General features: G+C 55.0%; 2 protein-coding genes across 2 annotated transcripts; both read right to left on the reverse strand.

Moving 5' to 3' along the window:
• Nucleotides 1–12794: 12794 nt before the first annotated feature.
• CCL19 (C-C motif chemokine ligand 19) lies at nucleotides 12795–15648 on the reverse strand. The gene is made up of 4 exons (XM_074166734.1): nucleotides 15509–15648; nucleotides 14385–14508; nucleotides 13928–14024; nucleotides 12795–13654 (listed from the first exon to the last, which is right to left on the reverse strand). The coding sequence occupies exons 1-4, from the start codon at nucleotides 15564–15566 to the stop codon at nucleotides 13634–13636; spliced, it is 300 nt and encodes a 99-aa protein (XP_074022835.1). The 5' UTR covers nucleotides 15567–15648; the 3' UTR covers nucleotides 12795–13633.
• Nucleotides 15649–23601: 7953 nt separating this feature from the next.
• On the reverse strand, nucleotides 23602–24586 carry CCL21 (C-C motif chemokine ligand 21). Its single transcript, XM_074166755.1, has 3 exons — nucleotides 24520–24586; nucleotides 23894–24014; nucleotides 23602–23773 (listed from the first exon to the last, which is right to left on the reverse strand). The coding sequence occupies exons 1-3, from the start codon at nucleotides 24584–24586 to the stop codon at nucleotides 23602–23604; spliced, it is 360 nt and encodes a 119-aa protein (XP_074022856.1).
• Nucleotides 24587–25632: the final 1046 nt, after the last annotated feature.

Consider the following 25632-nt stretch of genomic DNA (forward strand, 5'->3'; position numbering starts at 1 on the left):
TGTGGAGGTCTCCCATTCTCGGTTCCCCCTGTCTCCCTGCAACCACTGCTGGCACTGGTGGATGTTTGGGAGATGATTTCTCCTTGCTCTGTGTTTGTGAGAGAAGGGAGCTGTGGGGAGCAGGACTTGTGGACCCATCCCAGCACATCACAGCATCTTTGAGATAATGTCTCCAGCAAAGACAAGCGCTGCGTGGCCAAAGCAGGGATCCTCTGGCCTGGAGGAATATGGCAGTCTTTTACTGGGATTTCAGGACAGTAGAGGGGGAAAGAGAGCGCTGAAGCATTTGCCATGGCCAGTGCCAGCACTCGGTAACATGGTTTGGGTTCCCTGCACCCTGCAAGGAGCACTCAGACCACAGGGATGTGTCAGCCACATGTGCCTGTTCAAGCCACGTAGGAACCATGACTCTCATGGGAGGTGTCCCGAGACTCAGACCTACATTAGACCCTGAAGACCTTAAAATCTCATCTAAACAGACCAGTCAGGCAATGAGTGGAAGAGTTGACCTCACTCCGTTACACAGGAAAGGAGGAGAGGGACAGCAAGTGACACATACAGACCATGACAGGGCCACAGCAGCAGGATGATTCCAATGTCTCTGAGAAGCAGAGCTCTGAAAGGTCATTCCCCCTCAGCTGAGGTGCTCCCAGAGTTCAGAGCTGCAACCATGTCTGCCTGATCACAGAATCAGAGAATTGTAGGGCTTAGAAGGGACCTTTGGAGACTGTCTAGTCCAACCCCCATGCCAAAACAGGGTCACCCAGAGCAGGCTGGACAGGAAGACATCCAGGAGGGTTTTGAACATCTCCAGAGAAGAAGACTCCCCACCCTCTCTGGGCAGCCTGTTCCAGTGCTCTGGCACCCTCAAAGTAAAGAAGTTTTTCCTCATGCTGAGATGGAATTTCCTGTGTTCCAGCTTGTGCCTGTCGACCCTTGTCCTGTCGCTGGGCACCACTGAAAAGAGTCTGGCCCCATCCTCTTGACACCTGCCCTTTAGATATTCATAAGCGTTGATGAGATCCCCTCTCAATCTTCTTTTCTCCAGGCTAAACAGACCCAGACCCAACACAGGTCGGTGGCAATCCACTCTCCTGGGGCTGCTCCTCCACTGTGGGACAAGCTGGTGGCACGGATACCTTTCCACAAGATGACCATGAATCCTCTTGCCCCAGAAATGGTGTTTGGGGTAGAGCAACAGCAGCCACAAGAGATTTAGATGGAGGGTCCATTACTTTGTGCCCTTCTCTGAAGCTTGCCAAGTTCACCCCAAGCATCCCTGTCCCCAGAAATCACTCTCTTTTTAAATGAAAAAAAAAGGAAAACAACAACCCACAAGCAACAACCAAACCACAAAATACTTAAAAGAGGTTGGAGTGACCCTATCAGCAGTTTTTCACTCCACAGTCAGCACCAGATGTGGTCTGGGATGCTCACAAACACCATATGAGACCTGCTCCCACCAACCTCCCCAGGCAGCCAGGACCTCGCTGGTTCTCTGCTGTAAGGACCCGGAGGGCCCCATCGTGGTGAGCAGAGGCACAGGGAGCACCCAAAGACTGCCCAACCTCATCCATCATGTCCTGAGCCCTGGACTCCCCTGGATACCCTCAGGCAAAGTCCTCTCCAGCTTGTTTTTTTCTCTGCTGCTAGTTCCTGTGGGTCTCCGGGATGTGCTGGCTCACACCCATGGACGGGAATGTCTCCGTGTGTCAGCTAGCCTTGGACTTTGCCTGCCCAAACAAAGGCAAAGAGGAGGCTCGGTGGTGCCTTCCTTCTGCTTCCCGGTGGGTGGCTGCCTTTTTCTGCTGGCTGGGATTTTTCGGGAGGCAGGGACATTCGGTTAAGCATTGCTAGGACAGGGCAGGGAGCCAGGGGAGCTCTTGTTCCCGCAGGACGGGAGGTCAAAGGACCAGCACGCTCCCTCCCGGACAGCCATCACGGCTCCTCCATCTGCAGCTGCTTCCTCAGGATGCAAGAAACACTGGGTAGGTGAAGACCTCCTGGGGATGAAGGACAGGGAAGAACCTCTGCTAGTACCCCTTGTCCCAGGCTTGCTGAGGGGTGAGAGATGGCTAAGCAATCAGGGTGAAAGAAAGGGAAGCAACTATGGGGCTCAGTCCACTGGTGAGCTGCCCCAGGACCCCATGGGGTTGGTCACAGGTCATCAACACAAAAGGTGGGAGCAGGTTAATGACACTCTCTGATGATTCAGAGCAGCGGCAATATGTTATACACAATAAGTGGATGTTATAGATACTGGGTGAAATTTAGCAGTGCAAAGGGCAGAGGAGACAGTCCAAGAACAGCAGCACTGGGCCAGGTCTCTCCAGCTGAGGCAACTACTAGATACATAAGAAAAAGCCCAAGAAACAGAGCAAATCAGAGTTGCCCTTCCCTGCTAAGCCTTCCCAGCACCGAGGAGTCACTAGCACAGGAGTTTCCCTAGGTGGAGCTTGCATGGTACCCATGTGTACCCACCTGTGATGGATTTATCCAGCCCCTGGCTGAGCCCCCCCAGCACCCTGTGCTGCACGTTTCCATGGCTTATCTACAGAGGGTGTGAAAAGGGCAGTCCCCTTCACTTTAAACTTGCAACGTGATCATTTTGGGGATGGACACATCTCTTGTCAGGCCTGGGGACACCATTAGCACAGGGGCAGTTGGGTTGGTCCTGGCAGTGCTGTAATGGGCTGTGAGGAGTGTGTTTCTAACCAAAATTGAGGAGGGTTCCTGGGTCAGCCTGCCTGAAGCAGGAGGAGGCTTTAAAAGACTTTCAAGGTTTCCAGTGGTGGGGAGCAGTGCACTTCTGAGGGGACCATGGTAGCTTTAGGAGAGGGGAGGGGATCTCAGGGGCTTAGCAGGCTTCACTGTTTTACTCCCAGACTGCAGATGAGAAGTCCTGGACCTGTTGCCCAGGACATCCCAACAGTTTAGGTGCCCAGCTAACACGGTGGCTGTGCATGGAACAGCATGAAGGAAGGATCTGGCTGCCTTGCCTTTTCCCATCTCTCTGACTGCTATCCTTCTGACTCTCCCCTCTGTTTCCCATAAAAAAGGATCCACAAGCAAGTCCTTCCTTGGCAGGGCATGGAGCCAGTCTGCCTTATCAGGCACAGAAGAGGCAGCCAGGGACTTTCCACTCTTGCTGCTGTGCCCTGGTAGGAATACCAACCTGGTATATCTTATTGGCTCCAGAGACTTCCCCAGCTCCCCTGCCCTATGCTGCCTTTGCACTCTTGGTGGCTCTGCCCCCTGCAGACTCCAGATTTAGTCTCTTTGATGGCTTTTTCCTGGCCGTGGTCATCCTCTGCCTGGAAATCCTTGGACAGAGGCATCCCACAGGAAGGCTGGGAAGGAAGATGCTGTCCCTGGGGCAGCATAGACCTGCCCATGGGGAAGCCCCCAAAGACCCAGACACTGTGGCCTCCTCCAGCTCCCTTTGCAAGCAGCTGAGAAAAGGGCTCACTTGGGAATTTCTGCATTTGACTCTACCTGTGCTGTCCCTGATGGCCCACACAAGTGTGGCATGGAGCTGCAGACTCTCTTCACACCAGAGCTGTACACACACTCGATCTCCTGGCTTTCAGAGAAAGCCCTTAGTAGCAGGTCCATATCAAATCATTGCAGAACTACCTGCCCTCCATCTTCACACACACTGTCCAGAACAGGAGAGCAGCTTCTGGAAAAAAAGAAGCAATGCTGGGCGGATTGAGACTGTTCAGACTGGAAAGAACTGACCCAGAAGGCTTGTGTGAGTGCAACCAAAAAAAACCTACAAGGGGTGAGATCTGGACCAGGAGGAATTCCTTCCCGGATTGAGCTGAAGCGGTTCTGGGAGAAGAGAGAGCAATGACCCTCCTGAAGCCCAGCCAGAGCCCTTGTAGAAAAGCACCTCAGGGTCACATTTGCAGGGGTTAATGCCCTGCTGAAAGAAGTTGTTCTCTCCCTGCATTTGCCTGCATGCGGTATGGGAAAGGTTGCAGCCTCAAAACTGATGATACAAACGAGGCAGAGCCCCTCTGGATAGCTGAAAGCTTCTGCTCATCACAGACTTGTCCCAACTGCCAGCACAGCCCATGATGAATGGCCCTGGCGTGTTCTGGCACACCACAACCCCCCAGCATTTACTTTAGACAGTTGCAGCACAAGGAAAACAAATGAGATTCAGAGAAACCCAACCTGCTGTTGGCTCCCTCCGTCTCCATTTACATGTCTGTTTTCTCCTCCAAGGCCATGTATCTCCTTTGTTTAGGAGCGTGTCTGCCTTCTGATCTTGTTCCAGATGTTTTCTGCTTGAGCCCTTCCTCCTTCTGTTAAAGCACTGAGCACAGACACTTTAGGGCCTGCTTTGGTTAAAATTCCATTGACTCAGATGCTTCAGACCTCGCACTGACCCAAACTCACAGCCTTCAGTTGGTACTACCCAGGGGGCCAGGTAGCGCACATCTCCTGCAGGCCAAACTCTCACGGCTGCCTCCCACTCAAAAATCCTCAAAACCCTCACAAGGATGAGGATAAACCACCAGGTGGAAAGGTCTCCGGCTCTCTGAGCTCTCCAGAGAGAGAAAGGACTCCTCAAGATCATCCTGAGGCCTGCCCCTTCTCCAAGCCTGGGCTGAGCATCAGGATCCTGGCAACAAACCCAGCCGCTCCGCCAGAGCGTGGGGCACCAGGGCAGCTCCCAGCAGCTCTGCGGGGAACCCAGCCCTGCAAGGACAGGTGGTCCGGGAAGCATTTGGCAAGATGGGAACAGTGTGTCCTGCCAGCTAGCTTTCCAGCTTCAAACCAGCCTTTATTTGTCTCGGAGCAAGGCTCCACAGCTGCTTTCGAAAGGCATTTGATGCTAAACTCTTTGGCTTCACGTTCACCCGGAAGAGCTCTTTTCTTTTCTCTCTTTGGGTTGCTTTCTTTTTTTCTCAAACCCAAACTCAAAAAATATGCTGGTGAAACAGAGCCAAGGCTGCCAAGGCCGTTGCCAGGAGCACGCTAGCATGTGGCCCAGATGGTGACAGCAAGGATGGTTTTTTTCACCGCTGATGGTTCGCACTCTACTATTAGCGACTGCACAGCCTGCTCGGCTTCAAAGAGGGCTCATGAATGCAACACAAGATCTGCTTCCTTCAGCCCAGCTTGTCAATCTCTCCCCATGCTCCCAAGACACCTTCATTGCATGGGCAGCAGGTCAGTTCCTGGATTTGCACCCAGGGACAAGGGGTTTTTGTAGCCATGGGCAGCCTCACGTCAAGCACCCAACAAATGAGTGGGGAAAAGAGAGTGTGACTCCATCCTCCTGCTTCCACCTTCTCAAGAGGTTCCAAGGTCATGGTCACTGTGACTTCATCCAGCCCTCAGAGGAACAGCATAAGGCAGAGGAAGTCTACCTCACCCGCTAGAAACCTGGTAGACCAGAATAATAGGGGGAAAAAAGAATTTGGAAGGACTGTCCCAGATCATCTAATCCATCCTGTGCTAAACCAGGCTCACTACTACTTACAGCTTTCTGACAAACACTGGTCTAACTGTATAAGTTTCCAGCAGTGGAGATGCAGCGTTTCTTCAGCTGCTTCTTCCTGCTAAATGGAATTTCCCCCTTAAGTCTGACCCCAAGGAACCTTGTGGTTTCTTGACCTATGAGAAGTAAACTCAGCGAGTACTTTTTTCACTTTCCCTTTGCAGCATCCTTCCATGCACTAGGGGACCATCCCATCCATTCCTGGAATCAGGGTAAACCCAAGTTCCTTCAGCCTGTGCTTGAAGGCCAGGTCATCCAGACCTCTGATTAAACTCACTGTTGTCATCCACAACCCTCCCAAGTAGGTGTACACCTTTCCAGAGCCCACTTGTCCCATCTGGGACCACCTTTCCCACCAAGACTGACTTAATTAACTCCTACATTACAAGATCACTCATGAGTGATGCCCAAAATCGTCACTGAACACAGCTCAGAGATAAACTCGGGCCACAATGATAATCATAGGGCTGGAGCACCTCTCCTACAAAGACAGGTCAAGAGAGTTCAGGTTGTTCAGCCTGGAGAAGAGAGGGATCTGTGGAGACCTTATAGCAGCCTTCCAGTATCTGAAGGGGGCCTACAGAAGAAATGGGGAGGGACTTTTTACAAGGGCATGTAGTGACAGGATGAGGGGTAATGGCTTCAAACTGGAAAAGGGTAGATTTAGATTAGATACCAGGAAGAAATTTTTCTCTATGAGGTTGGTGAGACACTGGAACAGGTTGTCCAGGGAAGTTGCGGATGCCACATCCCTGGAAATGTTGAAGGCCAGGTTGGATGGGACTTCAAGCCCCTGGTCTAGTTGGAGGTGTCCCTGCTCATGGCAGGGGGTTTGGAACTTGATGACCTTTAAGGCCTTTTCCAATCTAAACCATTCTATGATTCTATAAATTAAAAGTTGTCCCTGCCAGGAGAGAAGGGGTCAGAGCCTGGATGCAGTGGCAGCAAACCCCCTTGTCCTCATCCCAACAGCCAGAACACAGCCCCTGTTTCTCCCATTCATTACCACTGCACCAGCTGCCAAGTTGGGCTGGAGATCTGAGCACCTCTTGCTATGAGGCTGGCTCACAAATGGCTTCTTTGTGTTGATTTTTTGCTTTAGTCTGCACCAACACAGTTTTAAACACCGGTTCTACAGCACACGAACATGCCAAGAGGTGCTAATTTTTGCAACAAGCCACCTGCATTCTATTTGCTAGCAGCAGGGCTAGCGAGCGGTTCAGCTTGAAACTGGGCCAAGGCGGAGGGAGAGCTTTCTTCCTACCATCCCCTGTCACGCTGCAAAATATCTGCTGCTCCTCGTGCCTGTGCTGAGACACGGGGTGATGCAACGCACACGGGGCAGAGCCTCCCTGCCCCAAGTGAGAAGTGCAGAGCTGAGGGACAGCATCTCCAGGACCTACCGCCCTTGCCCAGGCCCACCAAATCCCAAAGGTTCATCAAAAAGCCATTTCACAGCAGGGACACAGCCTTCAGAAACAGCAGGGATCAGCCCAGCGGACTTCAGCCCTGCTTTCGCTCCAGGCAGGCAATGAAACCCACGGCCCTGCAGGCTCTGACACCGGGAATTCCCTGGGGTAACTGGCCTTGGCAGGGGCAGAGGAGGATGCTGGAGCATTGCGCAGTAGCTGGGAAATGAAACTAAGCACTGTGAGAAGAGGACAAATCTGTATCTGTAGCGTATCCGGGACACTTCTGCTTTTGTTCTTTGCAATGCAGTGGCTGTCATCCATCACTGTAAATGCTGACTGGTGCCTTTCCAAAAGCCATGTCAACTAAATAAAAGGTGGGAAACTACAAATTGCAGGGTCTTTCAAGGGAAGTACTTGATTTCTTCACCAAAGACCACCTCAGCAGCTCACAAGACTCCTGATAATAAGTGCTGCTTTTCAGCTTTTCTCTCCTCCCAGAAAAAGTCATGGCTTAATAATTTAAACAAAATTAAGGAACATGCATGTAAACACAGTTGTGTCCTTGCAGTCTGGGGACAGTCAGTGCACAGCCCAGCAGAGAAGGGGTTTTCCCAGACAAAACATCTGCAAGAAAGAAAATCTTGCTTTCTGTGGGAAAGTAGAGGAGTGCGATGTGTTTGTGGAGGAGGCAGACCAAAGGCTGGAGAGGGTGATTCTCCCAGCCGAGCAGCCGTACCACACCTGGCCCATCTGTGGTGACACAACACAGCTGCCAAATCCTTCTGGATAGGCACAGAATAGCCACCACTCAGGTAAAGCCTGGGGCAGAAGGGTCCAAAGAAAACGGGTAGAAAACTGGGGAGCATGGAGTCAAGCAGACAGAGGGGCGGGGAGATCCCGAGATTAGAGGTATGCACATGATAGAGCTAGACAAGGATCACAGGAAGAGCCTCTGAGTCTGCCTTATGGCTAGAAGTAGTCTTTCTCTCCCTTTCCACCCCAGACAAGGAAAGGTTTTCATGCCTATGGGTTTAATGCAACCCAGCCAGCATTTTCCTAAATTCATGAGGTGCTCCAAAATCTTCTCTTCTTTGCTGCTGTCCTTGCCTAGTCCTTGTCCCATGGTTATCCCTCCTATCTGCTCCCAAGCAGAGCTCAGGGAGCTCTCAGGTCTTCATTAGTCCCCTCCAAGACCCATCCCTGCAGTCTGAACCAGGTGGTGCCATGTCACCTCAGTCTCCAGCAGACCCAGCTGTGTTTTGCCATGCAGCCATGGCATTTTGCTGTGGTTGCAGAGCAACTGTGAAAAGGAGGGAGACCCCTCCAGACTCCTGCTCAGGGATCACATCACAAGGAGCAGAGAAAACCTTACCTTAAGGCACAGCTAAGCAGGAAATCAGGAGGGAAAGGTGGGGAGTGCCACATAAATGGCATTAAGCCTCCCATCACTGCCTACCGGTTCACTGGGAGGGATGGGTGATGGGGAAGGTACTTTCCAGAGACTTCTGGCTGCAGGACAAGTCTCGTATTTGCTTGTCCTCCTGGTTTTCTCTTTAATCTCCAGTTTTTACTGCTACTGTGCATAAAGAGAAGATGAGTGCATCTGAGGTCAGAGAGTATGGGTGCCCCCTCCCTTTCCAAAGGGTGCTCTGACCCCTGGGATCTGGGCAAGGGTGCACCTGGCTGGTGGTTGAGCTGACACTGCAATGAGCTGTAGTCCCTGCAGCTTACAAAAGCACAGAGCAGAGCCTGTGTGGGCACAATAGTCCCCATATCAGACAGCTCCTGGGCTCAGTTTGACGCCAGGACCCAGGCCAGGAAAAGCACCCTGGTCCCCTGCTCCAGTCATAGAATCATAGAATGGTTAGAGTTGGAAGGACCTTAAAGATTACATAGTTCCAACCCCCCTGCCATGGGTAAGGACACCTCCACTAGAGCAGGTTGCTCAAAGCCCCATCCAGCCTGGCCTTAAACACTTCCAGGGATGGGGCATCCACAACTTCCCTAGACAACCTGTTCCACTGTCTCACCACCCTCACAGTAAAGAGTTTCTTTCTGGTATCTAATCTAAATCTCCCCTCTTTCAATTTAAAACCATGACCCCTCGTCCTATCGCTACACTTCCTGACAAAGAGTCCGTCTCCATCTCTCCTGTAGGCTCCTTTCAGATACACGAAGGCTGCTATAGGGTCTTCCTGGAGCTTTCTCTTCTCCAGACTGAACAACCCCAGCTCCCTCAGCCAGTCTTCATAGGAGAGGTGCTCCAGCCCTCTGATCATTTTAATGGCCCGCTGCAGGACCTCTTCCAACAGGTCCATGGCCTGGGGATGAGACCCAAGAAGCGAGACCACAGAGGTACAGGCTGGGCAATACCACCAGAGAGAATCCAGTTGCAGGACGAGGGTGGCAGGGATGGCACCAGCTCATGCTCAGAGCCCCACAGTCTGGTCAAGGCTGCTGGCATCTTCCCCCAGGACAAATCCCATCAGAAAGTGTCCGGACAAGCAGCACTGGTGATGACATGCTGGGAATGAAAGGGAAGCAAGCAGAGACTTGGGGAGGAGAGATGCCAGGCCTGGATCCTCTCCCTCACCCACACATGTTATTGTTTAGGCAAGAGCAAACAGTGCAAGGGGAGGAGACTGAAGGGGCTTTTCCTCACCTGGGTTCCCACCCTTCCCAATCGTCCACGTGTCCCATCTCCTCACAAAAATCCAGGCAGGACCCTGAGCCCCTGCCAGCCAGGTCCAGAGCTGGTGCCAGGGGAGCTGTGCCCATGGAGAGCAACCCCAACCCCTTGCCTTGGCACCAAGCAGAGGAGACCACCAGGGTGAAGGACAGATCATCCTTGCACTGGTAAACACGCCTATGACATACTCACAGCTCATGTGGACTCCTCTGCACCAGAGAGCAATGTGAAGAGGCCGTGTGAGGGCTGCAGGAGGGGGAATAGCTTTTTGCCCCCACGGAGATGCTCATCTTGCCTGTGGGTGGAGGTGCAACCCTCCCTGGTCCCTTCAGGAGCAACATGTGCAACACATGGAGGGTGCTGGTGACAGAAAAAGCCCCCATACACAATCTCTTTGGAGGCAAGGGACAGAATCAGTTCCAGTAAAGCCCCTGAAAGGGGTATTACAGCACCAAATGAGACCAGCGTAGCATTTTCCTCTTGCTATAGAGAAGCAGACGAGTGTTTTTGTTATGGACCTTCAATCCTACCTCCTGGCTGAAAATGCCCATGCCAGGTCAGACCCTGAGACTGCAGCAGATTGTGCCTACTGTGTCTTCTGCCCCTTGAGCACAGCCTGGGAAGCCTCTCAGACAGCTTTCACCATGCCTGGGAGAGACAGGAATGCTCTCATGATCCCGGCTATGAGACCTGACAGCTAGAGAACAACCCAAAGCATGTTGAGCTTCCTTGCACAGATGGAGCCTTGCCTTTCTCTCCTGTTCCTGTGTACAGTCGTGAGGAGAGGGGCTGTTTTCTTAGCCCTCTAGGAAAGCCCTTCAGTTATAACACCTTGTTATTCCACGACGTGTGAAGCAGGTGTCCCAGATGTGAGTAAAGGACTGCAGGTTATTCAACCGATGCTCCAGAACCCCTCACACCAAAGAGATCCCTGCACTTAGCCCCCGGTCTACTGAGGGCATGTCTGCACCGTCCATTAGCAGAGCCCCATCCTGCCCTGCCAGTCCCTGCGAGTGCAGTGACGGTAAACAAAGAGCAGGAAGGGGACAGCTGGGGACAGAGAAACGGGAGGACTTGCAACATTTTTCACTGAATCCAGCTCTTTGCCGGGACCTGAGGTTTTTGGCATGGCAGCGATGAGCTGCTTTCTCCAAGAAAAGTGGCTGCTTCCCTCTAAAGAGATTGTTGACATTTTGTATCAGAAGAACTCCGTAGTTTACCAAGCACTGAGCCCTCCTGGTTTTTGACAGATTTCCAAGAGTTAGACTCTGGAGTAAGGACAGCTGCCGCAGGGCTGGTGGAAGGACAGCCAGCCAGGACCACGTACCTGGCCCAGGACACCATCTCCTCCTGTCCTTCACTGGGGGGTAAGGGCAGCCTGCTGCCAGAGCTGGGACCTGGCTCACCACATCCTTGAGACCCATAGAAGACGAGGACCTGGCAGGGATCTGTGATGAACAGCAGCATCTGCACTTTTACAAGCACTCCCTCAATGGGAGGGACTGTTTATCTGTTTCCCTCAATGGGAACAGATAAACCTGCTTCCAACATCCAAGAGATCACTGCAAGCCCCTTCTCCCCTGGCTTTCCAAGGAACTGGGCCAGAACACCATGGAGGCTCCTTGTCAGTGTCACCTGCAGCCAAGAATGAACCTGACCCACCCCAGGCTAAGCCTCTTCTAGAGCCCCTGTCCCGCTCAGGGGCCCGCACCAGCTGCAGCAGCTCAGTCCAGGTGCAGATCCACGCCGAGCATCCTCCTCCTCCCCAGCCGCGGCCCCCGGCGGGTCACCAAGAGAGCAGCAGGAAGGCTTCTGCCCAAGCAAGCACCGTTTATCCTCCTTTCCCACTCACACTGTTTGTCTTGGCCTCTCTTCCCATACCACCCTTCCTCCTCTGCCTCCTCCTCCTCGGGATTGTATTGCTGGGGCTGTCACTACAGTTAATGAGCTGGGACATGAGCTGGCGCTCTGGGGAAGTCACACAAAAAAACAGCCAAGCCCAGGGCACTGTCAGTGCACAGGTACCAGGGACAAGAGGACCCCCAGAGGGGGGAACACCTGAAAAAGAAACCCCAGCTGCCAACCAAGGGAGCCAGCACACTAGGGGAACAAAAAAGCCGAGGTTAAGCTTGTGTTCAACAGGTCTCAGCAAAAACCATTAGGTGCCTGCACATCCCTTGGCTTCCACAGATGGCACAGGGTGCCATCTCCTGCCTTCAGGAACAGTCCTTGAGCCATCTCACTCCCAGCCTGTGCCCAGGCTTGCTGGCTGGCACCAAAACCTGGCCAGGGACAGTGCTGATAATTTAACCATGTGGACAGTCATATTTAAGACAGTGGTCTTTAGAAGGAGAGCATGACACCTGGCTGTTGACCATGCAAACCCCACCTGTGTATGTTCAACCCGTGTTTCACCCAGATGGAACAGTTTTGTATAAATATTGCATGGCGTGGTCAAAAGAGTAGTTCCCAAGGGAACCCATCAAGCCACTTTGGGGCAGCAAGACCAGTGCACAGTCCCAGGAGACCCAAGGCTTGGCAGGAAACTGGCCAGAGACTCCCAGCTCATTGGTGATGACGGGCAGGAGATGGTGGGCTGCCCACAGACATGTCCAGGAGCAGGTGTCTTCACCTGCCTCCATTTCCCAAAAACCTCTTTCTCCTCCCCCGCAGCCCAGCTGTGAGCAAGCACCCAGGTGCCAACCACCAGTCCTGACTGCCCACGCTGTGCCTCAGTTTCCCTTCACTGCAAGGACAAAACTCCTGTTACCACAGCTCTTCACCTATGTCCTACGCTCCTGTGGGAGCTGAGAGCTGTGAACCTCCAACCTGGTGGCCTCACCAGTGGGGCTGAAGTGGTTTGGGCTGGGTGGTGCAACATTGACATGGTCCCTCCCACCCCATCTCCACCATACAACCCCCTGTGGACCCGCTCTGGCAGCCTGGCCAAGCAGCGCAGAGCAGGGTGTCCACCTCACCACGGTGCTGAGACCTCCCAGGAGAGACCTGCAGCCCAGTTGCTGTAGAATGTGTCCTTCACCCCCATGAAAAAACAATTTATGCCCCCCTTGCCACTGCAGCATCGCAGGCAGCACTGGCTGCACGTCCCATGCTCCGCGCTGGCCATCGGGCTCAAACACAAGACAGGTCAACCACCCGCTGATTTTTCTTTTTATTTAACAAAATCACAGCATGATAAAAAAAAAGAAAGAAAAGAAGCAACTTACACAGGTAATTTTTTCATTGAACAGATCTAGCAGCAAATACCTGAGAGTGGAACAAACTCTGCTCGTGCATCCCAAAGCCCAGGCTGTGAGCACAGTGGCAGTCTGGGGCGACCAAGAACAGGGGCAATGTCCCTGAGGAGTGCAACATCACTGCCCACTCTGCCACCGCCACATTACTGGCTCTGTTTCTACCCAGGCAAGGAAAGGCAGGAGAGGAAACAGTGTAGGGAAGTCAGGGCAAGAGAGAGGAACCACACTGGCCATGCTCTGCCTGGGGACATCTATGTTGGGCTCAGTGAGGGAGCAGCACAATGCGTGGCCAGCAAGGAACATCCCCATTATCCCCATTTCTCCCCTCCATCCCCACACTGTTCTGTCCTGGCAGCCAAGGATGCAGAAGGACTGCAGAGGTTTCGGGGCTGCTGATGGAAACCAAAGGGATCAGACTGGTGCTGGAGATCACAGCTGCTGCAAGGGAAGGCTAAGACTCCCCCCCCAAAATTGTCTCCCAGAACAGTCCATGAAATGGCTTCCAGGCTGCAAAGGCGGTAGAGGTTCTGGTCCAGCAGCCCTGGCTCAGCCTGATGCAGGTTGCTGGGTCACACCAAAGAGAGAGGCAAGAAGAGAGAGCAGGCAGGACTTTGCCCAGCCCCGCGCACTGGCACGAGTCCCAAGGAGGGTTGGCCTTGTGGCTGAAGGTGGAAGCAGGTCAGCTCCATTTGGTTCAGATTCACAGCTGGGTGCCAGCCCCACTCCCGGTGCTGGGGCTGGCTATGGGCTTCTTTGGAGACTACTTGCCTTGGGCTTTGGCCTGGGGAAGTGAAAAACCAAGCTGTGGTGAGTGTGATCCTTGGAGCAGGAGCCTCCCCAGAGCCTCTTCCACATGGTCGAGGTGGTCACCAAGGGGTCACCTCCCTTGGCCAAGCCATGATGGTGAAGTGGGGACCTTGCTGGGCTTGCAAAGCACCCACCAAGCCCTCCCCATGAAGATGTGCAAGTTGCAAACTCCAAGCTTGCAGGGCAGAAGTGGGGCGGAGAGGGTCTGCTGCCCCCATTCCCGGCTGAGAACAGGAATGGCCCTTACCTTCCTGGCAGAGCTGACATCCAGCTTCTCTTGGAGGCGAATCACCCATGGGGCTTGGAGTGGGGCACAGAGACGTTTGCCCTTTGTGGTGATGAACCTGCCAGGCCCATGGGGAAAAAAAAAAACAGATGAGCAGGACACTCCAGGGATGCTCAAGCACAGCTCAGCTCTCAACCACTGCCTCCCTCGCTGCCCTCCTCCATCTCTACCTTGGGATGACTTTCTTCCCTGACTTTTGTCCCAGGTTTTCCCCTCCTAGCAAGTCCTGCTCTGATTGATCCTCTGATCTCCAGGGTCTCCTCCACAACCCTCTCTATTGCCTCTGCCTCAAACCCGGCTCAACATCCCCCCTCCACCCTGCTCTGCCTCCGCCCATGCCTCCCCGTGTGGTCCACCCCTTGGCCATCACCAGCCAGGGGCTCTTGTCCCTCAGCCATCACCACCCTGGGGCTCTTACACAGTAGCCGGGATGTTGCAGCCATCCTGCACCAGCTGGAGCCGGTAATCCTGCACTATCCGTCGCGGGATGGGCGTCTCGCTCGTCCGCAGGCAGCAGTCAAGGACGTTGTTCCCACCGTGCACTGGAGAAGGAACACACCACGTAGGCTGAGGATGCTCTCCATGGGTCAGCTGTGCCTCACCCAGCCTCCCCTGAGGGAGAAGGGGCTGCATGGCCACCCCGGAGGAGCAGGGCAGGATGGTGCCACCAGCGATGCCCTCGCACACTGCCCTGGCTGTACATGCAGCCAGCAGCATTATTGCTTCCACACCCTGGTGCCAGGAGCCCTTTGCCTCCTTCTGACAGAAAGCAAAGGAGATGAGAAACAGCAGATTGGCAGAGGGCAACCCTTCTGCATGCCTGGGTCCCTCCTGCACCCCCAGGGCCAGCGCCAGCAGCAAACAAAGCAGGACAGGGTCTTTACCCAGCTTCAGGATGCTGCAATAGGATAGGGGACCTCAGTCACCCTCCAGGCAGATGCTGTATTCACTGTTAATGCCCACCAAGGCTGGCAGTGCCCAGAGGTGCCTGTAACCCCAGGTAGCAAGGTGTGGTACAACACCTCAAGGTGTCTGCGACCCCCCAGCTCCCTGCAGAGGGCCTGGTGTCACTCACCCAGACATCTGTAACCTGTGCAAAACCCGTGTCCAACACCTGCAGCCCCTCAAACACAAACTCTTCCCTAATATACACCTTCCATCCCGCTCCCAGCTCTGCCACTTTCCCCCCAGGCTGCCCCACACCAAAGGGTGCCAGTGGTGCTCCCTCTGGTGTGCTGGGGCGAATGGGACCAAGGTGATCCCAGCCCAGTGTGCACAGGCTGGGCTAGGGCACTGGGAGGCAGGATTGCTCCACGGCCTTTCCCAAGCGCAGCTTTCCAGCCCCAGTGCCCTGCAGGCTCCTGCCTGGACTTTGGGCAGGTCAGAGTCCCTCTGGGACAGGTTACAAGCAGAGGACACAGGAGGGCTGTGACGGAGCCTCAGCCTGAATCCCTCTAAACGTCTGCTGGAAATGCAAAAGAGAGCAAGAAACTGGATCCTCTCCCTTCCACAAGAAAGGCAGCCTGAGGGGTTCCCTCTTACCATTCAGGATACATCCCAGGACCAGGAGACTGAAGCAGAGGAGGTGCAGCTGCTGCATTTTGCTTCTGAGTCTGGCAGAGGATGGGGCTGGAGGTGACGTTGCTCCAGGCAGGAGAGGTGAGCTCTGCACAGCTTCCCTACGCTCTGCTGCTGGTGCTCCACGCTGCCTATTTATCCTTCCAGCCCGTGGCTTTCACTTTCTTTTGGAGAAGAGGGTGGGAAGTTGCAACAAGTCTTGCCACAGGCTGGATTTTAATCTTTGAGCAGTTCCCGAATGTCCGGGCAGTTTTCCCTGCAGCCAGCTGCTCCACGGTCCCAGAGCCAAACACCCTCCTGCCCTCTCCGGCACCCAGGCCACCAGGGCTGCTGCTCAGGGGCAGAGCAGCTCCAGGGTCCTTTTACCCTGCCACATTACCTGGGCAAGCACGTGGGGAGTCCCACTCCATACATTTCCCAGTCCCTTCTCCGAGACACCTCTGGGATGTTCCCATTAGATATCACATAGCCTCAACCCACTGATATGGGGGGGTAGAACTTGCCTTAACCCCATCTTTTGGGTATTTATCAGTACTGGGGTGATTCCTGGCTCACCCTGAGCCCCCCTGTCTGGTCACAGGAGCCTGGCTGGCTCCCCATGCCCTCCCCACTGCCTGCACGGGGGGCATATCCAAAGCTGGTGGATGGAGGAGAGCCCAGCCAGCATGCTCCACTCCAGGGGCTGCGATCTCACATGCCGAAAGACAACCTGGTTTCCAGGTGTCCCAGAAAATGGGCTCACAGCCAAAGGCAGCTATAGAGCTTCCTGGAAACAGGTTTTCTCGTCACAAGAGCAGAAATCCCCCACAGAGGCTGTGTGCATAGCACAGGGTGCCAGCAGCTCACCGGCTGTGTGGGCGCTGCAAGGAGTGAAGACCAGTGTTTCCCTTGCAAACCTTTACAGGGGCACAGGGATTGGGGCTGTTTCTCTTTGGGATGGTGACTCACCACCGTGCCAGTGCCACCTGGGATGATGCCCCTTAACCAGGGGCTTCAGCCCTGATAGGTACCATGTGGGATGCTGAGAGCAGCCAGGCTGTGCAGCAGACGCCTTGTAGGGGCTTGAAGAGATACCAGAGCCAGGATCTTCTTGGATGGTCTCAGGGACAGGATGAGAGTCAATGGCATTAGTTGGACTCAGGGAAATTCCCATAGATAATGGGAAAAATATTTCCCCAGAGAGGTGAACAAATCCTGGAGGGCGACCTCCATCCCTCCACCCTCTCCCTTGCCCCAGCTTTGACCTATTCTGGCACCTCTCCACCTCTCCTGGTGAAGAGCACTGCACAGCCCTTCCACAGGGATAAATATCTACCTGGGGACTAGGCACAGGGCTGGGACCCTGAGGACCTCAGCGCATCCCTCTGCTCCTCTCAGCAGGAGATAGTGAGCTCTGTCCTCTCCCTACCCCCTGGTAAGAAGCAAGAGAAGACTCCAGCCACTGGCCAAGGTGCTCCATCCCTGGACTGGCACCAGCCTCGTGCATCAGGTGATATCCTCCATCAGGAGAGCATTGCCTCTGGCCACTGCTGTGCCCCGGCAAGCCGGTGCCTTGCTGAAGGGATTAGGCAGGGGCTGGTGGGCAGGATGAGCAGCACAAATAGGAAGTGTCAGCTTAACTTCAGTCAGCACCTGCGTTCTTCTAGCACTCACAAGCTACCGGAGAGATATCTTGGCTAGCAGAAGGGGAATTTAGGTGGCGGAGGATTAGCACCAGTCATCAGCCCCAGCCTCCCTGCAGGTCTGCTGATGCAGGCTGGCTCTGGGACCTGATCTCTACTTGATCTCCCCCAGAACGCTGCCAAAGAGATGCCACAGCAGGGAGGATGACAGCTCCTGGATGTTGGTGACCAGACCTCTAGGAGCAACAGCTCCTAATCCAGAGCCAGCTCCCCCCTGGGGGCTGGCCTGATGGGACAGAGCCCCCTGCAAAGGGAGGACCCCAAGAGCAGAGCCCTGACCCACTGGCAAAGGGTGCTGGGGGTGCTGCCTGACATCAAACCCTTTCCTCCTTGCATCTTGGGTGGGTTTGGCAGCTACCAGAGCATGCCTGAGGGCTGGCAAGGGGTGCTGGGTGTCCCATCTTATGAGACTCCCCTCGCAGTCCTGGTCCCCACAGCAAGTGAGGGGGGTCCACAGCCACTTTCCTGGCACAAGGAGCTCCCACCAGCTTCTGGCTCCACACCGAAAGGAGCATGTCCAATGTTGGGAATACATCCTTCTGAGGGTACCTTAACCACCTCTGGCTGCAGGGTACCCCCTGCTCTTGAGCTGCCCACAGTCCCTGCCAACACATGGGCAGGAAAAAGAGGCCCTGCCCCCCCCCCCCCCCCCCCGGCAGCTGTCTGGGTGCCAAGTGGGTGAAAGCACAGCTGCTCCAGTCACCTCTGCTCCCCAGGAGGGGCTTGGGAGAGTGAGGAAAGGGGCTTTCCACTCGTGTTGTGAAAGGGGAATGTGACCGGTTTTCCCCCCTCCACCAGGGTCAGTGGGATTTCTAAGAAGAGTGGTCATCTCTAGAGTGCATCCCTGTGGCATGCAGGGAGGTCACCCCATCCCCCTTGCAGAGCCTTGAGGACCAGTAGGGACAGCACAGATGAGAAAGAGGGGATGCTTTGGGGGTCCAGGCTCTTCACAGGCAGGGAGCAGGCAGGGGATTTGGTGTGAATTGAGAAGAGAGGAGAGCATTGTGTGTGCTGACCCATTTAAGCCTCAATCAGAGCAATTTAGGAGTGCTGGTGCTCCAGCCCTGAGGACACCACAAGCAATGCAAAGCATCCCTGAACACTCATCCCTGCAGAAGACTCAATAATGCAATTGTTAATTAAAGTCAAAACTGTGCATGGGGGAGGATCCCCAGGGGAAATTCAACCCGGCAAAATGTAAATGGACCATGTGAGTATCACCTCCGTCCCCAGGCTCTCCTCGTGGAGCACCAGCCATGCTGCCACCCTCCTGAAGGCTGCAGGAGCCCGCGGGGTGACTGGTCCCCGCCAGGCTCGTGGGCTCCAGCATGCTCCCTGGGGTGCCTTGTGGTGCTCTGCTTCCCACCTCCAAGCCACGGAGCTGGAAAGGGCAAAGGGGGAATTTCAGCAAATTCCAGGCACAGTCAGTCCCTGGGGCAGGATCTGGCCTGGCTGCATTTACCTCATTGGGAAATACTGGGCAGACATTGCAGCTATTTCAATTTCCCTTGCATCTCCCGGCATGGGAGAGCCTCCCGCACGGTTCCCATTGCTGTCCCTGTCCTGGACTGCAGCAACCACCAGCCCCTGGGGCTCAGGGACTCACTGGATCTCCTCTAGCTGAGGGAACCTGGTCAATCTGATTTAAATGGAGTTAAGGCCAAAAAAAAAAGATCAAGCCACGACCTTGCCCAGGGGGAGCAAAGATGATCCTGAGGATCTGGCTAAGAGGGATGCAGAAGGTGCCAATTTATGCTGTGTTACAGCCCATCTGTCCCTAACACTCGTTGCCTTCAGCGACATTGATGTTGAGGTCACTGTAGGTGACGGGCAGCAGAGCCAAGACCCTTCAGCTGGGTCCCGCTCAACCTCCTCAGGTGAGTACCCATCTCCCGGGGTACCTGGAACACTCGTGTCCCTCAGCATCATCTTCATGCTGTGCAGTTTCCCAGCCAGGTGCTCCCTGCAAATGTCCTCAGACATGCCGTGATGGCACCAAGATGGCAGTGGCCAGGTGGGAGGCCCCCAGTTCTGGCTCCCTGTCATCAGGCCACTTGTCCTCCTTGCTGCAACATCTTCAGGGGCTTCAGGAGAAGATGGCTGGGGAACAGCAAGGAGACCTGTGCAAAAAGCAGCCTGACAGCAATCACCTTGTCATCTCCCATGTGGCTTGGCAGGAAGGATGCCTGATAAGGCTGCATCCCAACCTCACCTGTGGACAGATCTAAAAGCGCATAGGATGGAACAAAAGCCCTGAAGGCTGCTCCTTTTCACTGCTCTCTTGGCTCTTAGGCTGACACCGGGCAGAGGAGGCCGTGGGGTTCTCGGTCTGGTGCAGCTCACATTGGCCCTGCTGCAGGACATCATCAGAGGAATGCACATGCTCCTCCATCACCCCTTGGAGAGCTGCAACCCAGGAGCTGGTCTGCAATCCCCAGCAGGATGGGAGGCAAGCAGAGTGATGTGGGGGTCTGGCAAGTGGAAGGAGGACACACCAAAGCTGAGGGGCTCCAGCCAGCAAAAGAGAGGACGGGGGAAGGAGGGCACTTGGGAGCTACATGTAGGTGAAGAAAGAGTTGAGAAGAGGCTCTGAGCTGTGGACCTCTAGGACAGGATAGGTGCCAAGGGATGGCTGGGATTGGAAATACCTAGGAGTGGGAAAGGTGGAGTCTCTATTGCCCACCAGCTGCTTCTCCACCTCCTCTCGTCTCTCAACACCATGGGCAGAGCCCAGGAGAGCAGTGTTGGTGGAGAAAGCACCAAAAAATGCCTTGAAGCTTCAGCTGGAAACCACAGGCTCCTTCAGCAGCCACGTGGCCCCAGAAACAGCTCTTGGCACGCAGGGAGCTGCTGCAGGGTAGCCAGCTCCTGCTCCTCGGGATGGCATGGGGCAGAGGGACGGACCCAGCGCCCGTGTCTCCAGGTGAGCCATGCTGGACCTCAGCCCAGCACGCTCTGCCACTGGCACAAGCCTGGACCGTTGTCTGTGCTGGCTAATGACTTAAGCTAATCGTTTGGCCTGGGTTCAAGACTTCCCTTTTCTTGGCTGCACTCTGTGGTTTCTGTCTTGCCTGGCTACTTTCTGCTGTCGCTGGAGCCTCTCTGCTCCAGGGTGGCCCAGCTCTCCCAACTTTTTGCTCTGCTTGACAGGGTTGCTTTCTTGCCTTGCCTGCAGAATGTCTAGGGGGATATTTACCCATCTCGCACACCCCAGCACACGCCGCATCGACGCTGCCTTGCCTTTGCACATGGGGAGAAGCAGCGGGTTTGCTCTGCTATGGGTACAACAGGGCGAACCCTCCTCTGCTGCATCATCTTGGAGCATCTTCTATACACGGCTTGTCTCAGCTGGGCTCTGCGGATTCAGCTCCTCCGTGGGGAAGGGGTTTTGGCCCCTGCTGTGCGCTCCAGATCCCAGCCTGCTGCTTTTCCTTTCAGCCCCCGACAGGGAATCTCCTCAGAGGTATTTTCCCCGCAGCCACCTGCCTCACCAACAAGAGGCTCCCACTAACCCTGACACCTTATTTTCCTTAAAAGCAGCATTCTGCAGGAAAGCTGGAAGCAGTGTGCAAATGCCGAGTGTGCGCAGGCACAGGCACACGTGGGGCTGCATTTGTGTGTCTGTGTCCCTGCTCACACGTGCACAGGTATCAGTGCCCAAGCGTGGGACAAACTCTGACGCTCTTCCACAAGCACTGCCTTTAGGGTAAATTAAGAGCATCCTGACACGCATGTTTTATACCTGTCTTAGCCTAAGACTCACCTAGCACCTTCACGGGGGGGAAAAACCCACCCATGTGGTGTTTACCTTTGCAGCCACAGAGACACCAGGATGCATTTCACGTGCCGGTCGCTCCAGCCTCTGCTCAGGCTTTGCTGTTTGTGGTTGCAGTCGTAGTCGGCTGGGCCTCATTTCCAGGGGGTTTTTGCAACCATTTCACAATCCCCCTGACGCTGTGACTGGCCCAACAAGGACTCCCGCCGAAGGCAGGGATTCAGCGTGTCTCCAGCAAAGGCAGGGCTGCCTCCAGCCCTCCCATGGCAGCTCCGGATGGTGTCAGTTCCCAGGCTCCCAGAAAAGCCCAGGCCAGAGCACTGCTTCATTAATAACTCGGTTTAATGCTGTTTTCCCAAAGCAGCCCAGAGCACAGAGCCTCTGCTTTGAGCAAGTGGTGCTTGTTCAGGGTCAGAGCCGGAGGGATGGGCTCAGCCGTGAGCAAAAAAACCCATGTACAAAACGGCTTTGTGCCCCCGAGTTTTCTGGCACCTTGGGACCTCCTGGGGCAGGTCCCAGCCCCCTCACCCCAGGGACACAGCACCCAGGGCGGGAGGCTGGAAAAACCAGGACCTGGGGGATGACAGTGTGTGGGGCAGGAGAGCAGCCCCCCCCGTGCAGACCTTCCCGTCCCACCACAGCCCATCACAGCAGCCAGAAGGAGTGAGTTTGGTTGTAAAGGATATATTTTATTGCCTCGCATCCCATCCAAAAGCCAGGCTGGCAGACGGCCGCGCGCTCCCACGTGGAGGGGAGGGCAGCACGGAGCCAGCTCAGCGCCAGTCCCCTACTCGGGGCCGGTATCTTGGACTTCACAGTTTCTTTACACAGCCTTAAAATAATAAACCTAAATGCCCGCCTAATAAAGCAATCAAGGCAGATAAATGTGCTTGATAGAAGCACTCCGCTGCAAGCTTTACTCCAGCTAACACACAGCCTTTGCTGATACTGTTAAGCCCCGCAAATCCTATTATTGCGATTATATGACTTAATAGACCTTTACTGACCAAAGTCCACGTCTGAAGTCTCTGCAAGCAGATAGCACTGCGGCTGCGGCACAGCCTTTCAACTTGCTCCTTCTCGGCAATATTGGAAGGGGTCTGCAAGCACAGGAAGATGCCATTTCCCTGCCAGCCCTTTCCTGGGGATCTGTGTCCCCCTCTACTTGCCGTCTCACCTTATGGTGTCCCCGGGTTAGTGACTTCTCATTTACTAAAGGTTTGGGATAGAGCTGCTCTCAAGCAGCTGTAGCATGTCTGCGGTGAATTTTGCAGTCTTCTGTTTCCCCACCTGCACAGCCTCACATGCAGTTTTCACTATGTGGGCTTTTCAGACTTGGGAAGAAAGTATATGAGTTTCTTTTTTCTTTTTTTTTTTTTTTAAGAAAATTAAGCATTTGGCTTAATAATGTCTGAATCTCTGACAACAGCAAAACCAAAGGAGATAAAGGGGTATAATTGCATTTAAATGAACAATTTGTTCTTTCATTGCATTTTTGTACCTAAAAAAAAAATTTAAAAATCAAAAGGACAAATCCTGGATGTCTTCCTCCAAAGTACACTGCAAGAGTGCACTATAGAAGCCAAAGGGAAAGCCTAGAAGAGCCCAGACATACAGCTACACTGTCCCCCCAGCTGTCCCGAAACTCTCCATCTCAGCCGCTGTTAATTGCCCAGCAAGGAAGAACCCAGCAAGCAGCCCGGGCAGGACCACGGGGACATGGGACCTGCCTGGCACCCCACAGCCCTGCAAGCCAAAAGGAGCAAACGGGTGAGCAAAGGGAAATGAAACGCAGCCATCCTTTATTTGGTAGAAAAATAAAAGCAATTTTCCAGAAAAGCCAGCCTGCAGCATAAAGGGTACTCTGTGAAGCACAAGGAGCCAGAATTAGAGCCCTCCAGGAAGACTGAATGAAAGCACAGTCTTTAAATATAAATACAAACGTATAAATCCCCTCCCACGCCCCCCCTAGGAAAAAAAAAAAAAAAAAAAAAGAAATTCACAGGAAAAGCTGCCATCCTGCCAGGCTACAGAAATCCCCTCTGGCAGGAAGGCTGCCCACTTTCCCCTCGGGGCCACAGCTCAGCTCCCACATGGGCCCAGGTCCCCGCTGGTGTGGCCATGGGGCAAGCGAGGACCTGGGGGTGCCCCCCGCTGCCGAGAGCACCCAGCCGGTGCGAGGGTCCCGGCTGGGGGGTTCTCTGCAGCGCACATGGCAGTGCAGAAGGGGCTGCAGAGCAGAGGGCAGCGTCCCCCGGCCAGCCCTGTCCTTGCCCCGGGGCTGGTGGGTGGGTGAGTGGGTGGGTGGTGTGTGGATGTCCATTGCCAGCGTTGGGTCGGTCGTCGGTGGGGAAGGCATCTGTCCTAGGGGAGAAGGTGGCAAGGAGGGGACAGTGAGGTGGGGAGAGTCTCAGCAGGAACACCCACCCCAGCCAAGTGGCCATTGCCTTGCATGATGGGCTTAGCCCATCCCCAAGCATTGCCTTGCCCCAGCAGCTCCAGCTTCCCATGGGAAAGGATCTGGCGTGGGGGGCAGCACCATCACCCCATCAGCCTGCTTCCCCCTGCTCCGCACCCCCCTGTACCTCTTCAGGCCTGACTTAGACCCGCTGCCGCTTCTGCCGCCTGGGTCTGCCCCCAGAACGTGGGGACGGTCCCCTCTTCTTGTCCTTCCTGTCGTTCTTCACCTTCTTGTCCAGGTTCTGCATCAGCTTCTGGACGGCAGGATCGGTGGGAGAAGCGCAGATTTTCTTATTCTTCTTGGTGATAAACCTGGGGGTGCAGGCAGAAAGGTTTAAACCTGGAGGATGGGCAAGCAGGGGGACACAGGGAGGAAGGGCTTGGCTGGAGCCAAACTGCTCCGAGTGGTCGCAACCACAGTGGGGTACTCACACAACAGAACGCAGCAAACATCCCGACTCAGGTCCCTGGAGGGTGTAGGACTTCACCAAGCTCCTGGGGATGGCAGTCTGGCTGTTCTTCAGACAACAGTCCGAAGCCGAGCTGCCAATGCCTAGGGGAATGGGGAAAAACGTGGGATTTCGGACCCTCACCGAGCCAGGGCACCTTCCCAGCCCCAGGGGAGCACAGCACAGCCGGTTGACCGCACAGGTCTTGCTTGGTGTCTTTCATGGGAGAGATGCTGGGGCAGCACGTGAGGGTGGGAGCTCTCAAGCCCAGTTGCAGGTCAGACCCTGCTCTGGGCATATTGCGACACCAATTTCACTGCCAGCAGAGGGGAAACAGAGGCAGAAACGGGCTCCTTGCAAAGGGACTGAACCTCATTTTCCTGCCTGTGCCATTCAGCTTGGAGTTCTGCTGCCCCACCACCCACGTGTGCACACACACATGCTCCCAAGCCAAGCAACCACGGGAAGCCAGTGCTGCACACCCACCAGGCGTGCACGTGCACGCGCACACACTCACACCCCCAGAACCCTACAGAGACCCCCACCGAGCACCCATCCCCTTCCCCCAGTCCCACCACGGGCGGGCAAGGAGGTCTTGATGCCCCTCACCTTGAGCCTGGGCGATGAGGAGGATAGCGGCCAGCAGCAGCAGGGGCAGGAGGAGGCGCAGAGCCATGGCGAGTGCTGAGCCGGGCAAAAGGCAGGGGAACAGGAGGCGCACTGCTGCCTGGTGCCGAGGCTGCTCCTATTTATCTCCGGACGTTTTGCTTTCATTTTCGGCCAGCCTGGCAGGCAGCCCACCAGCCGGTCGAGGGCTGGGTGATGGAGAAGTGGGAGGGTGGGGGATTCCTGTAAGCTGTGAGCCCCCCCCCCCCCTTTACGGATGCGTCCTGTCTTGTTCCCAGCTGCCCATCACGGCATGGGGTGCCAGGTGGGGGGCACACTGCGGAGACAGGGCCCCCACCATGGCTAGATGAGTTTGTAGGCTCCTGTTTCCTATCCGGTCCCACAACCTGCTGCTACCTGCTCACTGCTTGCCTGTTTGTTCCCCACACAGGGACCCTGGCAGGTGGCCAAGCCATTAGGGAAACCAAGGAGTCAATCTGTTCTGCTTCCCCACCTTGTGCTCTGCTCCCGAGCCAAGCAATCCACCCCACGCAGGTGAGAAGGAGCTCAGGGTGACCCCACATCCCCGTCCCCTGAGCCCCCATCCCTGTCCAGCTGCCTTGAGGGCCCTCCCCAAAGAGCTGAACACATCTGTAGGGCTGGGATGCGCATGGGCTGGACTTCAAATGGGGCTGGGGGTGGTAGCACAGCCCACCATGCATTTCTGCTAATGCTAAATTGTGGGGAGCTGAGGATGAGTGGCGACCTCAACCCACTGGAGGAACAGACTGATGGGAGCCTCCTGAGGTTCAACACAGACAAAAATGTGAAGTCCAGCAGGTGGGACAGTGTGACCCCATGCCGGGGTATGGCTGGCAAGATGGGGGCTAGGCAGAAGTGGACCCAGAGGGGCTGAATAGGAGCCCTCAGAGCACCCCAGTGGTGGCAAAGGCCACCGAAAGAGATTGTTACATGGCTGGATCAAGCCCTGAGCAACCTAGTGAAACACCAGTCCTGTTCTGAACAGGGCATGGCCAAAGACCTCCACGCTTCCATGTGATCGCCAGGACATGGTCTGAAAGAGATCAAGGATGGAGGTTTCACAACCACTTTGGG

Source organism: Numenius arquata, chromosome Z, assembly GCF_964106895.1.
Source record: "Numenius arquata chromosome Z, bNumArq3.hap1.1, whole genome shotgun sequence".
Lineage (NCBI taxonomy): Eukaryota > Metazoa > Chordata > Aves > Charadriiformes > Scolopacidae > Numenius > Numenius arquata.